General features: G+C 44.4%; 1 protein-coding gene across 1 annotated transcript in view; it reads left to right on the forward strand.

Moving 5' to 3' along the window:
* The window catches only part of LOC126092094 (centromere/kinetochore protein zw10 homolog), a 229,570-nt gene that overhangs the window by 109,745 nt on the left and 102,393 nt on the right, over positions 1-17,432 (forward strand). Inside the window, exon 6 of the mRNA XM_049907517.1 lies at positions 7,984-8,159. Coding sequence (XP_049763474.1) covers positions 7,984-8,159 — 176 coding nt within the window. The remainder of the gene's footprint in view (positions 1-7,983; positions 8,160-17,432) is intronic.

The raw sequence follows: 17,432 nt of genomic DNA on the forward strand, positions 1-17,432 counted from the left end.
AAAGGAGTCCCTCCCCCTCAAGGGGGTAGTTTGCGCCTGCGTCCGGAGACGGACGGTTCCACGACTTATATTTGTGGCCATTTTGGTTTTTCGCTTATTCCGGTTTCTTCCTTCCTTTGTTTGGTTCCTTTCTTTGTCCTTCTCCCTCTCACTGTCTTCCTTACTTTTTACCTCGCCTTCTTCTCCTCGCCTTCTTCTCCTCGCCTTCTTCTCCTCGCCTTCTTCTCCTCGCCTTCTTCTCCTCACCTTCTTCTCCTCGCCTTCTTCTCCTCGCCTTCTTGTCCACCCTCTGGTCTCCGGCTCGTCGTTTGAGACAGTCTGTCCTTTCTCTCCCTCTCTCCCGTTTTTTTTTCCTCTTCTTCTTTCCTCCCTGTGCATGCTTGAAGGCCGACCCACGCGTTCGCACGCGTAGCTGGTGACGGGGTAACGCGTGATTCCCTGCCCTGGGTAGACAAGTAAGGCACGCACGTACCCCCTGGTAAAGGCCAGGCCCAGGGAGGGGTGATTGCCTGAGCTGACACCTTCCGACCATGCCGATTGGTCCCTCCGTCGGTTTCTCGGGAGGTGTGACCTGAGGTGTAAACATTCACCTGAGATGGGAGTGTCGTCTGAGAGGGTCCCCACAAGGAAGGAGTGCACCATCGGAGATGCTGGCAATCATGGGGGATTCCTCCGCAATGGATTTCTCTTCTTCTTCTCTCTCAACTTCTGCCCAAAAACGGAAACTTGACCAGCCACCAGTGACAAAAGTACTATTGCCTGCCCCAAAGTTCCTCGTAGTTTGTAGATCTGAGGACGGAAAGGATTTTTCATCTGTCAACCCTTTCGTTATCCAGAAGGGCGTAGATGCCATAGCCGGATATGTCAAGTCTTGTACCAGGTTGCGTAACAGTACCTTGTTAGAAACTGAGAGCGCCTTTCAGGCACAAAAACTGCTTTGGGCCACACTCTTGTACACGTTCCCTGTCCGGGTGGAGGCTCACCGCACTTTGAATTCGTCGCGTGGTGTGGTATATACTAGCTCACTCGACGGATTGACTGATGAGGAGATTCAGTCTTTCCTCGCTGAGCAGGGCGTGACGGCTGTCCATAGGGTCATGAAAAAGGTCAACAATGACCTTGTACCGACCCGGACACTTTTCTTGACTTTTGATAGTGTTCAGCTGCCGTTGCGCATCAAAGCGAGCTACTAGGTTATTTTTGTTTGCCCCTATGTCCCGACACCTACGCGCTGCTACCTGTGTCAGCGTTTTAATAACACTCACCAGTCTCGTTCTAATGCGGCTAAATGTGTCACTTGTGGCAGGGACGCCCATGAGGGTGACTGTCCACCTCCGTCTCCTCGTTGCGTGAACTGTCAGGGTGACCATGCAGCGTCAATCTGTCCCATCTACAAGGATGAACACTGTATACAGGAAATTTGGGTCAAAGGGAAAGTGTCCACCTCTGCTGCTCGCAAGCTATTTGCTAGTAGGAAGCCCACACTGCTCCCATTGGGGAAATACAGTACTGTCCTCGCCTCACCTCTCTTCAGACTGCCAGGGAGGTGTCGACGCAGACATGCGATCTGACCTTTAGCACTATGGTCGTTCATTCGTTCGTTCGGCCAGTGCTAAGATCGCCCAGTCAACGTCTCCTCTTCCTCCCGTCACCCCTAAGACACAAGCACCTTCATCAGCTTCTACCAAGACTAAGACCCAGAAGTCAGATGCACGGGCCTTCAAGAAGGAATCGTCCCATGCAGACTTCCTACGTACCTCAAACTCCCAGCCATCGACCAGTACTTCCACTAAACGACCTTCCAAGAAGGCTCATAGGAAGCAAAGTTCTCCTTCTCCGCCAATGCGCGTTTCTTCTCCTGTGCCACCCAGCAGTTGCCGCCCCAGGCCGTAATCCGTTTCGCCTGGCCGCACCGCTGGTAGCCGAACATCTGGCCATTCACCGGTGGAGGAAGCTCCCCCTCCCAGCTATCTTAACAAGATGGCCGACGAACATATTGAACAAATGGGCGATGACTCTCCGCCTATTGATAGCGGCGGCAATGCTCGCTCGAAGCCAGGCCATCAGCGGCCTTCGAGGTGACCCTTTCTTGCTTCTTCTTTTTCTTTTTCTTCTCATGATGGCACTTCTTCATTGGAATATTCGCAGCATTCACTCCAATCGAGAGGACTTAAAGTTGCTGCTACACTTGCACTGTCCGCTTGTCGTAGCTCTCCAGGAAACGAAGCTATGCCCATGCGATCAAATTGACTTGGCACACTATGCCTCTGTGCGTTTTGACCTACCCCCTGTGGCAGGTATTCCGGCTCATGGAGGGGTTATGTTGCTGGTCCGGGATGATATTTACTACGATCCTATTACATTGCACACCGACCTGCAGGCAGTTGCTGTCCGAATTACTCTCCCCACTTTTACATTTTCCATTTGTACCGTTTACACTCCAGCGTCGTCTGCCGTTACCAGGGCAGACATGATGCAAGTTATTGCTCAGCTACCTGCACCATTTTTGTTGACTGGTGACTTCAATGCCCACCACCCCCTTTGGGGCTCTCCAGCATCCTGCTCCAGAGGCTCCCTGTTAGCAGACCTTTTCAACCACCTCAATCTTGTCTGCCTCAATACTGGCGCCCCTACTTTTCTTTCGGACACAACTCACACCTATTCCCATTTAGACCTCTCTATATGTACTTGCACGCCAGTTTGAGGGGACTGATGACCCTAGATGTTAAGTCCCATAGTGCTCAGAGCCATTTGAACCACACCGGTTTGAGTGGTACGCACTTTCTGATATGTAATCGAACAACCACTTCCCTTGTGTTACTCATTTCCTGCATCATACCCCCTCTCCGTGCTCAACTAGTTGGAACATCTCCAAAGCAGACGGGGGGATGTTCTCTTCCACGGCGACCTTTCAGGATCAAACCTTCGCAAGCTGCGATAGTCAGGTTGCACACCTCATGGAAGTCATTCTCACTGCTGCTGAATATTCCATCCCTCACACTACTTCTTCTCCACGCTGCGTTCCGGTCCTCTGGTGGACCGCAGCATGTAGAGACGCTTTACGTGCTCGTCGATGTGCTTTAAAGCACCTTTAAACGCCACCCTACGATGGTGAATTGTATCCATTATAAACGATTACATGCGCAGTGTCGTCGTGTTATTAAAGAAAGCAAGAAAGCCAGCAGGGCTGCTTTCACAAGCACCTTCAACAGTTTTACTCCTTCTTCTGTTGTCTGGGGTAGCCTGCGCCGGCTTACAGGCACCAAGGTCCACTCACCAGTTTCTGGCTTGACAGTCGCGAATGGCGTCCTTGTGGCCCCTGAGGATGTCTCCAATGCGTTCGGCCGATTTTTCGCAGAGGTTTCGAGCTCCGCTCATTACCACCCTGCCTTCCTCCCCCGAAAACAGGCAGAGGAGGCTAGGCCACCTAACTTCCGCTCCTCGAATTGTGAAAGTTATAATGCCCCATTCACCATGCGGGAACTCGTAAATGCACTTGCCCGGTCACGGTCCTCCGCTCCAGGGCCTGATTCTATTCATATTCAGATGCTGAAGAACCTTTCTCCTGCGAGTACAGGTTTTCTTCTTTGTACTTATTATCGCATCTGGATTGAGGGTCATGTTCCCACATGCTGGCAGGAATCTATTGTTGTCCTGATTCCTAAGCCGGGAATGGACAAGCACTTGCCTTCCAGTTATTGACCGATCTCCCTTACCAGCTGTGTCTGTAAGATGATGGAATGAATGGTTAACTCTCGTTTGGTTTGGCTGCTCAAATCTCGTCGCCTACTTACAAATGTACAATGTGGATTTCGTAGGCGCCGCTCTGCTGTTGACCATCTGGTTACCTTGTCGACCTTTATTATGAATAACTTCTTGCGGAAGCGCCCGACTGCGGCTGTGTTCTTTGATTTGGAGAAGGCTTATGACACCTGTTGGAGGACGGGCATTCTCCGCACCATGCATACATGGGGCCTTCGCGGTTGCCTCCCTCTTTTTATTCGTGCCTTTTTAATGGATCAACAGTTCAGGGTACGTGTGGGCTCTGTTCTGTCCGACGCCTTTTGCCAGAAGAATGGGGTGCCACAGGGCTCAGTTTTGAGTGTTGCTCTCTTCGCCATACCAATCAATCCAATAATGGATTGCCTCCCAGCTGATGAATCAGGCTCCCTTTTCATGGACAATTTTACCATCTATTGCAGCGTACATGTTTCCTGGAGTGCTGTCTTCAGCATTGTCTTGACCGTCTGTACTCCTGGAGTGTCGCCAGTGGCTTCCATTTTTCTGCCGAGAAGACGGTCTGTATTAACTTCTGGTGCTACAAAGAGTTTCTCCCACCATCCTTACGACTCGGTCCCGTTGCTCTCCCATTCGTGCAGACAACAAAATTTTTAGTTCTTACATTTGACAGGAAACTTAGCTGGTCTCCACATGTGTCATATTTGGCTGCCCGTTGTACCCGTTCTCTAAATGTCCTCCGTGTTCTCAGCGGTATGTCGTGGGGAGCGGCTCGAACCATCCTACTTCGCCTATATCGGTTGATTGTCTGCACAAAGCTGGATTATGGGAGCTTCGTATACTCCTCTGCACGGCCATCCAACTTACGCCGCCTCAACTCTATACAACATCAGGGTTTACGTCTTGTGATCAGAGCGTTCTCTACTAGTCCCGTCGAGAGTCTTCGTGCTGAAGCCAGTGAATTGCCACTAGCCTACCGGCGCAATATACTGTTTTGTCAGTATGCCTGTCGGCTATTGTCAATGCCCGACCACCCGTCTTATCATTCTTTTTTTGATGACTCTCTCGACCGTCAATACGGGTTGTATGTCTCTGCTCTGCTACCCCCTGAAGTTCGCTTTCGTCGCCTCCTTCAGCACCTTGATTTTTCACTCCCTGCAACCTTTCTAGAGGGCGAGAGCCAAACGCCACCTTGGCTCCAGGCTCAGGTTCGCGTTCACCTTGACCTCAGCTCGCTCCCAAAGGAGGTTACCCCAGCTTCGGTATACCGCTCCCGGTTTGTCAAACTTCGTTTGAAGTTCATTAATATGATCTTCATTTATACAGATGGCTCTAAGACTAATGACGGTTTCGGGTGTTCTTTTATTGTCGGGGCACACAGTTTTAAATACCGGCTCCATGGCCATTGTTCAGTCTTCACAGCTGAGCTATTTGCCCTCTACCAGGCTGTTCTTTACATCTGCCACCACCGACATTCTGCTTATGTCATCTGCTCTGATTCCCTGAGCACCATCCAGAGCCTCAGTTATCTGTTCCGGTTCACCCTTTCGTGCACCGGATCCAACGCTATCTTCAGCAGCTGGTGGATGACTGTTCTGCGGTTACCTTTATGTGGGTTCCTGGCCATGTCGGTATCCGTGGGAATGAAGCTGCAGATGCCGCGGCCAAGGCTGCGGTCCTCCAGCCTCGGACAGTTCTTGTTGTGTCCCTTCATCTGATTGTAGCAGGGTCATTTGTCAGCGCATTTTATCACTGTGGCATGCCGATTGGGCTACACTTACGGACAACAAGCTTCGGGCCTTGAAACCTCTTCCCATGGCTTGGACAACCTCTTCACGCCCTTCTCGGTGGGAGGAGGTCGTTTTGGCCTGATTACTAATTGGACACTGCCGGTTCAGCCATCGCCATCTGCTGACGGCTACGCCGGTGCCATTCTGCCCATGTTGGCAATTGCTGATGGTACGCCACATTTTAACATCCTGTCCGAATTTTAATACACTGCGCATTGATCTTGGCCTGCCATATACTCTGGATGCCATTTTAGTGGATGACCCAGGAGCAGCTGCTCGCGTTCGTTTTATCCACTTGACAAACCTGTCTAAGGACATTTGATTATGCTGTTTTTTTTAATCCTATGCCTGTTAATATGTCTTTTATAATGTTGTCCCTTTTAGTTGCTGTTTTAACTGTGTGCTTCGCAGTGCATTCCTAACTTAGTCTGGGCGCTAATGATCATTGTAGTTGTGCGCCCTAAAACCAAAAAAATAAATAAATAGTGTCATTTCACACAAAGCCATAGTCAGTAATGGGCAAGTGTTCAGTCGGCACAATTACTATGCCAGCTAGTCAGTCAGTCAGTGTTCAGTAGTCTAAATGTATAAACGTGTCAGTTCTGATTATGTAAATAGTAATCAACAAGTTCGCAATCTACACTGATAGGAAAAAAATCACAACACTAAAAAAAATTGATTTAGAGTAATTAGATTTCAGAATACATTTGCCTAGGTAACATATTTAAGCAATTAACATTGCGAGATCACAGGTTAATGTATGCCTGAGATAAGCCAATGCGAATGTGAAATTCTGATACATTAATAACAGGTGTAATTGCCAGAATGTTGAGTTTGTGTGATGAAGTTCCATGCCTATTGCACTTGGCCGGGCAGTACCTGGACATTTAATGCTGTTTGTGGATGACATTGGAGTTGCTGTCTGATGATGTCCCATATGTGTTCGATTGGAGACAGATCTGGTGATCAAACAGGCCAAGGTGACATGTTGATACACTGTAGAGCATGTTGGGTTACAGCAGTGGTATGTGGGAAAAGTGTTACCCTATTGGAAAACGTCTCCTGGATACTGTTCTCGAATGGTAGCACAACAGGTCGAATCACCAGATTGACGTACAAATTTGCAGTCAGGTTGCATGGGGTATCCACAAGAATGCTCATTCTGTCATACGAAATTGCACCCCAGACCGTAACTCCAGGTGTAGGTCCAATGTGTCTAGCATGCAGAGATGTTGGTTGCAGGTACTCAACTGGCCTCCTCCTAACTGAATCGTGATCATCACAGGCAACAAGGTGAATCATCTTACATCAGAAAATGCAACAGACCTCCCGTGGTCTCTCACTTGACACCAATGAAATTGCAAATGGCCTTGGTTTGGGGGTCAATGGAATGCATGCTACAAGACGTCTGGCTCGGAGCTGTCCTTGAAGTAACCAGTTTGTAATGGTTCGATGCACAATGGTAGTGCCACTTGGCTGTCTAGACTCCAGTGTTCTTGCGACTGTACATTCCCCAGACCACTGCTGTCAGCAGTCATGTAAAGTGGCTACATTCCTGCTAAGTCTTTCCGAAATATCGCAGAAGGAACATTAGCTTCTCGTAGCCTTATTACACGACCTCGTTCAAACTCAGTGAGGTGTTTATAATGGTGTCTTTGTTGCCTTTTTAAAGGCATTCTTGTCTAACATCAGCTCACCATGTCCAGTTTCAAAGGTAACTAATGCTCATGACTGTTACAGTGTGTATTTAAAGGAAACCTGATTTGCATCATCATAGTGGCACTACTAGTACTACTCTTGTGTGACTGGTGTGAAATATGAATAGTCATTATCTTTCAGATGTAGAAACATGCCTACCAACTTCTGTTTATGTTGCACAACTTCTCCTTGGTGCTGTGATTTCTTTTCCTGTCAGTGTATGTTCATTATCTAGTTTTCATCAGTCATGAATTTGTTTTCAATGATATTTCTACTAACTGGTGTAGCTTACTGATCTGTGTTAAGACAGTGATCCTCATACATTCTAAAAAGCTGATGATGGAAACTGAACTTAGTGCTAATAAATATGGAGAGACTGAAAAGAAAATACTGCAGTGTTGTGTACGTTATTTAATAGCTCTTGTCACATCCAAAAGCCATAGGACGAAATTATAGAAGAAACAGGTTTGTAAACACTTCAAACTGTGATAAGGGACAATTTCATTGCTTTTTCTGGCTAGCTAAAATGTTTCGCAAAATGCTGGGTTCTGAGTGACCACCATGTTTGTAGTGTACTTTTGTACTTCTCTCATTTCTCTATCTTTTGGTGTGTGTGTGTGTGTGTGTGTGTGTGTGTGTGTGTGTGTGTGTTTGCTGCTTTTGTTTAAGATATTTTCAAACCATATATAGTATGTTTCTTTTTAAAGAATATTTAAAAGTAATTTATTATGGTCATATCATTCTGTTTTCATGCCAGCAAATCAACTCAAGATGTTTTAAAGATTGTTTTCGATATACTGGAGGAAGCAACACAGCGCACTGACTTCTGTGCTGTGAGGCTGTTTTACACTGCAAGAAATGTTTTTGAATTGTATCGAGCTGTTGTTCCAACATATCATGCAAAGTTCTTAGAAACAATTCCTCAGCAAGTTGGTAAGCATCTTTCTCATTTTTTGTTATTGTTTACAATGTCAGTAGATGTACAGTAAATAAAAGTGCACTCCCTTTTTTAACAACAAAAACGAAAAAAAAACTTGTACAATCTGCAAGTAACTTCTTGTGATTAACCAATATCCATTTTTAGCTTCATTGCTGTACATATTTTATCTAATGCAGCATTGTTTTTTACTCAAGCCTGGTACATTCTCCTGTCATAGATTCTAATGTATTCTGCACTTCCAGGAAATCTGTTTTTACGTGCACTTTCACTTCTCTAAAGTGATTTTTGTTTGTGGCAGCTGGCGTCTATTAATGATCAGTTAGCTCTTTGAATGATATATTAAAGTTGAATCGTGCTTCCCCAGACTTGTGGACCTACACGCTTCTGTATTTACCCCTTTTGTTTCCCAAGTGATTTCTTTATCACTCATGCCTGGTTTACATTATAGGATAATCATCAAAACAAGTTGTGAGTGACAATTAATCAATTCAAATAACTGGCTCTTTTTGACTATCACAAATGTTGACAGCAGCAGAGCTGTAGTGCATGCAAAATAATGTGGCTGGTAGATGTGCAGACAGCAGGGCAAGTGTGCGAAGAGTGGTAGTGGTGGGGGTCACAGACAGGCTGTCAGTGCTCTTTGGGGGAAATGCTGAGTGCTGGAGGAGAAGAGCCATTCTAAACAGAAACCTACACTTATATTTTTTGTAAATATTATGTGGAGTCCCTCCATGCCCACACTTGCTTGATGACCATCAAAAAATGATACACTCTCACCTCTGCTTTGCTTAGAATCTTAAAAGAATTCTACTGAAAATGTGACAAAAGCAGCAATTTATTTTCACCAGACTTGTTAACTGTTTGTACTAACTGTTTGTACCTTTCAGAGAAGTGTCATGAGTCACGAATTTTGAGTAAAACCTACATTTCCCTTGTTGAAGCATTAAAATTTGCTTCTTTTGTCAAAACACAGGGAGTTTACACAATGTCACCCCATCAACTTATTGTGTAGATACAGATTGAGAGATTATTCTGAAACAGTGATTTATTAAGTGAGGAACTGAGGACAAATAAGGTTGATAGCTTCTGCAAAAGCATGTCTGTGGTACAAAAGTAAATGTTTAATATCTTCACTTACATTGTTCCCAAACCTGTAGCATTTCTCATTTCACCAGATATTGATGCCTCTTACAAGTTACATTCTCTCATTAAAAAAAGTCAGTAGTTTGTGGAGTAACAGAATATATAATGAGGTTTATGTAACAACCATATGGCAAACTACTCTCCTCTTTGCATGCCGTCATTTGCCAAAATCTTGTTTTGGTGTCCCAGACTATTTTAGATATGAGGAAAGTTGTGGACATTTCATCCTGGCTTTATCACTAGCACTCACAATCACAGATGAGTGTTCTACATGAGATAATTTTCTTGAGATTGGTGACAGATAGACCTCCATGCAAATTTAAAGAAAAATTCAACATGTTACCTAAATTTCATGTGCAGAATCATGTAATATGCACCAAACGCAAAGTCATAGTGACCCCTTTTTTTCATTGCAATTTTTTTCCAGTTTTGCACAGTGTCTTACCTAAATGCAAATATCACATTATCTATCGTCATTAACAAAATAATGAGCACGCCATCATGAAGCTGACATATAAAGTAAAACTGAAATTTTGTACAAAGTAGTTTCTGTAAAATTGTTTCAGAAAGATTCCAGGGTGTGCACCTTGATTCTGGGTCAGTGCAGCACATCCTTAACTGTATGAAAGTGGGCAAACAATGTCAGCCTCTTCCTCCTAACAAATGAAGAGCCCAAGCAGCACTTTGGACAAAAACTGTTCACTGTGCATCAACCACTGTATCCTGCATGGACTCTACTTACCGCCACTGGTGAACTGTGCAAGAACACTCAGTTGTTGTTGTTGTTGTTCTTGTTATTATCTATAGTTGAGTCTTTGGCAATGGCTGCAATGCGTCAATTACTAAATGACACAGTACTTACATCAATAATGGAAGGAGTAAAACTTACAGCTCATAGCATGACTCAGGCTTGGGTAGGCATATAAACAAGACTGACGATTCGTAGAAACTAAAATAGTGTTTGACTGCAAATTTCTTTATTTAGTTCAGTTATTTGTTTTGATCATTAAGATCATCATCAGACTGATCTAAAAGAGAGAGTATGTGCATGTTCATGCTTTAAGAGCATTTTGATGAGTTACAACAGTACAAGTAGTACTGTTGATTCACATGACTGGAGAAGCATCCCACAAATAACATACCTCTCTCATTAAACTTACGAAAGAAGCGAATGAAACTTTTAGACACAATTGGCATCATCACAAGATATGAAAACATGATAGTACTGTGATGAACACTCATGGCCCATGATGTAGAATCAGCATTGACACACTGCTTATAGCTGTGACACAAGCAGCAGAGGGGGCTTGGACACTAAGTGTCGTTTCTGTAAGCACAATTTACAATGATGTATTACAGAGCCAGACATAGGATGTATAAGTCCTACATATGCCAAAATAGGATGAGTTAGACATGTAATTAAAATAGAGTGGGAGAATAAAATTAGGGCCACAGTTAGATATTCAAAATAATCTTCCAGGTGATCATGTCACCCCTCATCAAGACAGACAGTGTTACTTTGTGTGTGTGTGTGTGTGTGTGTGTGTGTGTGTGTGTGTGTGTGTGTGTTGAGGGACAGGGTACATATTAATGGAGAAAATTCATGCAAAAGCTAGCAACATTCTGTTCTACTAATGGCATTCCATTACCATAGAGTACTTAAATCTGTATTTACGTGATATTACAATTTCCCCCCTTCATGTTATCATTTTTAGTGCTGCCATGATGTGCAAAGGTGAATGATAACAATGGATATTTGAAGGTGAAGTAATTTAGGTAGCCAGGATCCAGACTAACACAATCTTTTGGGTAGTGGCTACTTTACAATTGTAAAGAAAATTTTTCTCTCAGTCCTGGTAAAGCACCTATAGACAGTCTCTGCATTCTTTAAATCAGCATCTCTGATGCAAAATATTTTCCGTAAGCTGTGCTTTTAGCTAAGTGAAAGGAAAGAGAGAGAGGCAGGGCAACATCCATGCTGTGTGTAGAGTGTAATAAACATTTTGACTAAATATGAAGGAGTTCACGAATGCAAAAGTGTCAAGCAGTTGGATGCAGTTCAGATCGTTTTGGTCAGGATCTTCTAAAGTGGTGGATAATGGATTTTCTGTTGTTGTATGGAGGGACATTTTGTTGAGTAACCACACCACTGCATACAGAGAATGAAATTACCACATTCTTATCAACGTATGAAAGAACCTGACCTTCACTAGTCAGTGAATGGGATAGTTTCCATATTGTGCCCACATATTTCCTGTCATCATCATCATCATAATCATCATCATCAACAACATCACACACACACACACACACACACACACACACACACACTAACTCACTCACTCTCTACCACCACCACTACTGTTTAACATTCCAATAAGTTTCTGTTGACACTCATCATGTGCATACACAATGCTGCATCCATTGGATACAAATAAATCTCATTCCAAATGGCCTCAAAAAATGGTTAACAAGCTACTAAGCAAAATTTTTATCTCTGCAGTACTATCCTTATGATTTATTCTTTCAAATGTTACAGGTGTCACAATTGTGGATTTTTTTACTTTAGTTGCCACAACACTAGCTCATTCTTGGTGTGTAGTTGATTACAGAGCACCTATACATGCCTGCTCCAACATGTAGTACGATTTAAAAGTTGAAAGAAAATTTTCAAACCACATATTGCTCATCACGAGTCTGACAATGGAAAACCCTGGATGGAATGTAACAATATTAAGAAAAAGATAGTTGTTACTCTCCATATAGTGGAGATGCTGAGTTGCAGATAGGCACAACAAAAAGTCTGACAGAAAAATGAGTTTCGGCCAACAAGGCCTTTGTCGGAGGTAGAACATACACACACACACTCACACAACTCACACACACATGATCACAGTCTCTGGCTGCTGAGGCCAGACTGCGAGCAGCAGTGCATGATGGGAGATGCAACTGGGTGGTGGGAGTAGGGAGGAGGCTGGCATGGGGAGGGATAGTAGGGTAGGGGTGGCTGACTGTGAAATGCTGCTTGTGGGAGTATACAGGGACAAAGTGGAGAGAGGATAGGACAGCTAGGTGCAGTCGGGAGGTTACACAAATGGTGGGGGAGGGTTAGCAGAAAAGTAGAGAGGAAAGAAGACTGTGGGTGCGTTGGTGGAATAGACTGTGTAGTGCTGGAATGGAAACAGGAAAGGGGCTAAGACTAATGAAGGTTGAGGCCAGGAGGGTTATGAGAATGTAGGACGTATGGCAGGAAGAGTTCCCACCTGCACAGTTCATAGAAGGTGGTGGTGGTGGTGGTGGTGGTGGGAAGGATCCAGATAGCACAGGATGTGAAACAGTCATTGAAATGAAGAATATTGTGGTGGGCAGTGTGGTCAGCAATGGGGTGGTCCAGCTTTTTCTTGGTGACAGTTTGTCAGTGGCCATTCATGCAGACAGACAGCTTGTTGGTTGTCATGCCCACATAGAATACAGCACAGTGGTTGCGGTTTATCTTGTAGAACACATGACTGGTTTCACAGGTAGCCCTGCCTTTGATGGGATAGGTGATACTTGTGACTGGGCTGGAGTAGGTGGTGGTGGAAGGATGTATGGGACAGGTCTTGCATCTAGGTCTATTACAGGATTTGAGCCATGGAGCAAGGGGTAGTGTAGGGATGCATGAGGATATTGTGTGTGTTTGGTGGATTGCAGAATACCACTCTGGGAGGGGTGGGAACAATATTGGGTAGAATAATCCTCATTTCAAGGCATGATGAGAGGTGGTTGAAACCCTCACAGAGAACGCGATTCAGTTGCTCCAATCCTGGGCGGTACTGAGTCATGAGGGAGGGCCCCTCTGTGGCCAGACAGTGGGACTTAGGGAAGTGGTGGGTGACTGGAGAGATAAGGCACGGGAGATCTGTTTTTCTACAAGGCTGGGAAGATAATTACAGTCTGTGAAGACCTCAATGAGAGCCTCAGTATATTTTGAGAGGATCCACTCGTCACTACAAATGCAATGGTCACAAGTAGCTAGGATGTATGGAAGGGACTTCTTGGTACGGATGGGTTGGTGCTGTCGAAGTGGATGTATTGCTGGTGGTTGGTAGGTGTATATGGACGGAGGTACTGAGGTAGCAATCTTTGAGGTTAAGGTCAACATCAAGAAAGGTGGCTTGTTGGGTTGAGTAGGGCCAGGTGAAGCAAATGGGGGAGGAGGTGTTGAGGTTCTGGAGGAATGTGAATATGTTATCCTCACCCTCAATCCATATGAAAATATCATCAAAGAAACTGAATCAGTTGAGGGGTTTGGGATTCTGGGTGTTTAGGAAGGACCCCTCTAGATGGCCCATGAATAGATTGTCATAGGATGGTGCCATACGAGTGTCCATAGGTGTACCCTGGATTTGTTTGTGGGTAATGCCTACAAAGGAGAAGTAATTGTGGGTGAAGACATAGTCGGTCACAGTGATCAGGAAGGTGGTTATTGGTTTGGAATCCATTAGGTACTGTGAAAGATAGTGTTCAATAGCGTTAAGGCCATGGGCAGTAAGGATGTTTGTGTAAAGGGAGATGCCATCAATAGTGATGAGCAGGGCACCCCGTGGTAAAGGAACAGGAACTATGGAGAATCAGTGGAGGAAATGTTAGGCATCTTCATGTATAGGAGGATAGGTTTTGGATAATAGGCTGAAGTGTTGGTCTACAAGAGCAGAGTGTGTCTCGGTGGGGCACATTAACGCGCCACAATCTTGTGTCCTAGGTGGTTGGGTTTATAGACTTTAGGAAGCATGTAGAGGTAAAAGTGTGGGGAGTGTTAAGGGTGAGGAGCGAGATATACGCCAGGAAGAGGTTCTGGGATGGGCCTCTAATCCTGATACCCATGTCAGAACCTCTCCCTGTAGTCTATCTCACCTCTTACCCCTACCACTCCCCGCACTCCTACCTTCTACATACTTCCTGAGTCCAGAAACCCAATCACCCAGGACACACCATTGTGGCTGGTTACTATGTCCCCACTGAGAGAATCTCTGCTCTCGTAGACCCAACATCTTCAGCCTATTACCTGCAACCTACCCTCCTATAAAAGAGATGCTAAACATTATCTCCACTGATTCTCCACAGTTCCTGTTCTTTACCACATGGTGCCCTGCTCATCACTATTGATACCACCTCCTTTAACACTAACATGCGTAATGCCCTTGGCCTTACTGATATTTAATGCTACTTTTCCCAATGCCCAATGGATTCCAAGCCTACAACCTCCTTCCAGATTGCCATGACCAACTATATCCTCACCCACAATTACTTCTCCTTTGAAGGCGTTACCCACGAACAAATCCATGGTGCAGCTATGGGCTCTTGTATGGTGCTATCCTATGCTAACTTATTCTTGGATCATGTAGAGGAATCCTTCCTAAGCACCCAGAATCCCAAACCCCTCACTGGTTCAGATTCATTCATGACATCTTCATGATCTGGATTAAGTGTGAGGACACCCTATCCACGCTCCGCCAGAGTCTCACAACACCTTCTCCCCCATTCACTTCATCTGCTCCTACTCAAGCCAAGAATCCACCTTATTTAGGTACCTCCATCATCTCAAACCTACCAACCACAGGCAATACCTGCACTTCGACAGCAGCCACCCATTCCATACCAAGAAGTCCTTCCCATACGGCTTAGCTACCCTTGGCCGTTGCATCTGTAGTGATGAGCAGTCGCTCTCAAAATACACCGAGGGCCTCACTGAGTCCTTCACAGATGACAATTACACTCCCAGCTACGTACAAAAACAGATCTCCCACGCCCTATTTTTCCAGTCACTCACCACCTCCCAAAGACCCACTGTCTGGCCACAGACAAGCATTCCCCTCATGACTCAGTACCACCCAGGACTGGAGCAACTGAATCACATTCTCTGCCAGGGTTTTGACTGTGTCTCATCCTGCCCTGAAATGAAGAATGTCCCATCCACTATCCATCCCATCCTTCCCGCAGTTGTGTTGCGCCGCTCACCCAACCTACATAATATCCTCGAATATCCCTACACAACTCCTGCTCCCAAGCCCTTGCCCCATGGCTCATATCCTTGTAACAGACCACCGCCTACTCCAGTGCAGTCACAAGCGTCTCTATCCCATGAAAGGCAGGGCTACCTGTGAAACCAGTCATGTGATCAACAAGCTAAGCTGCAACCACTGTGCTGTATTCTATGTGGGCATGACAATCGACAAGCTATGTGTCCGCATGAATGACTACCAACAAACTGTTACCAGGAAACAGCTGGACCATCCCAATTCTGAGCACGCCGCCCAATACAATATTCTTCACTTCAGCAACTGCTTCACAGCAGTCTTTCCCACCAACACCAGCTTCCCATAATTGCACAGGTTGGAACGTTCTCGCAATCCTGCTGACCTCAACCTTCATTAGTCTTAACTCCTTCCCTTGTTACGTGCGCACGGAGCACACGATACTCTTTAAAGCCTGTACTATGGTAAGTTAACGGGCTTCACCTTATGAGAAAGGATATTTGTACAGATATTGACCGCGTGTACCTGAATGGATGCAAATCAGACTAACACCCACTCTGTAATAACAATGATACGTCAAGCTAGTTCTGAAATGCAACTACACATCAGAACGGACAAAAAGCAACACAGAAGATGCTACCAATTTGTTAATAATATGGTCGCCAGCCTAATTAGGCATTAACTGAGTTTCTTTCCTGTACAAGTTGATGTACATTCATGCAAAACAACATGTAGTAACACTGCATAATATAGTGAATTTTAGAACCAGAAAATCTATTGAACTGATAATTTCACTTTCTGTACTTATATGGATAATCCATATATACATAACACTACACTATAATGTTTACTACAAAATTTTGTACTGTCTATTGATCTGATTAAAATCGGGCATAGGTTACCCTAGAAATAGCAATTTCGAGCCACAAACAAAATGTCAATTTTAATAAAGATAAAACACTGATAAATTTTTTGGCTTTTATATTGACTTTAACTTTTGCTGGTCAAATCAATTTAGAACACTTCAGAATTCAAAAGAATAAAAGGGGGGGGGGACCCTGAAACTGTTATGATTACTTTATTTAAAAAAAATTGATTATTGAAATCATTATGCGCTCAAGATTTCCGATATATGAGTTACTACTCTTTTTATCTTATTTCCTGCTCATTTAAATACCATTATATCTGTCTCGAAATAATTAAACTTCATTACTAAATCAATATCAAAGTTATCTTCCAACTTTGTCAGACCTTCGTTATTCATTTGCTGGTTCATTAACAAAACAGTTCTTTAAACACCATTCTAACATAGTTAGGTCTGCAGGTAATTATTATTAACACAAACTTTAATTTTTCATCTCGGGACACTCGGATTGCACAACATTTGGAAAGGACCCTATCTAGCTTAGTAGTGAGGATAATTAAATGATAGGAAAGTTCTGGTAAAATTTAAGTTGTTATTGAACAGTATGGAACAAAATGAACACTGGTCCATACGAATACAGTACTAAAAGTTTCAACCTGTTTGTATCGATGCGGCGGTTGGCGGGCAGCGAGATGGCGAGGCACAGAGCACACATACAACCACAGCTATGGCTCTTGATATACTGGCACTTTATTTCTTCATAGCGTCACAATACTTTTCCGGTTAGTGCCTATGGAATTTTGCCATGCTGTATGGGCGTTGGAAAGGCATACCCGAGGCTCAATGAAACTATGTCTTCCAGGAGAGCCTCCTCGCTCCAGAACGTGTTGCTCATACCAATGCCAAACTCCAACTACTACTGCTGAGCCCGTTATGCCGTGCAGCGCCCGTGTGCATTTTCCCGCGCTCGCCTGCCATCCACCTTTTACTGCTTCCTTACAGGCCGGGTATTCACCCAAGGTTTTTCATTCTACATATCCTAATACATTGCCTACGTGTGGACCAGACGCACAGTTACAATTTTAAACATCTTACAATAGTTCCAATATTTGTTACATTTCAATTCTATTACAATATTGCTTGACATTTGACATAAACATTAATATTCACATTGAAAATTGCTTACAGTTTTCTTAACACAATGACATGAAACAAAAAAGAAATGAAGTCAGTACATCGAT

This window comes from Schistocerca cancellata, chromosome 7, assembly GCF_023864275.1.
Source record: "Schistocerca cancellata isolate TAMUIC-IGC-003103 chromosome 7, iqSchCanc2.1, whole genome shotgun sequence".
NCBI lineage: Eukaryota > Metazoa > Arthropoda > Insecta > Orthoptera > Acrididae > Schistocerca > Schistocerca cancellata.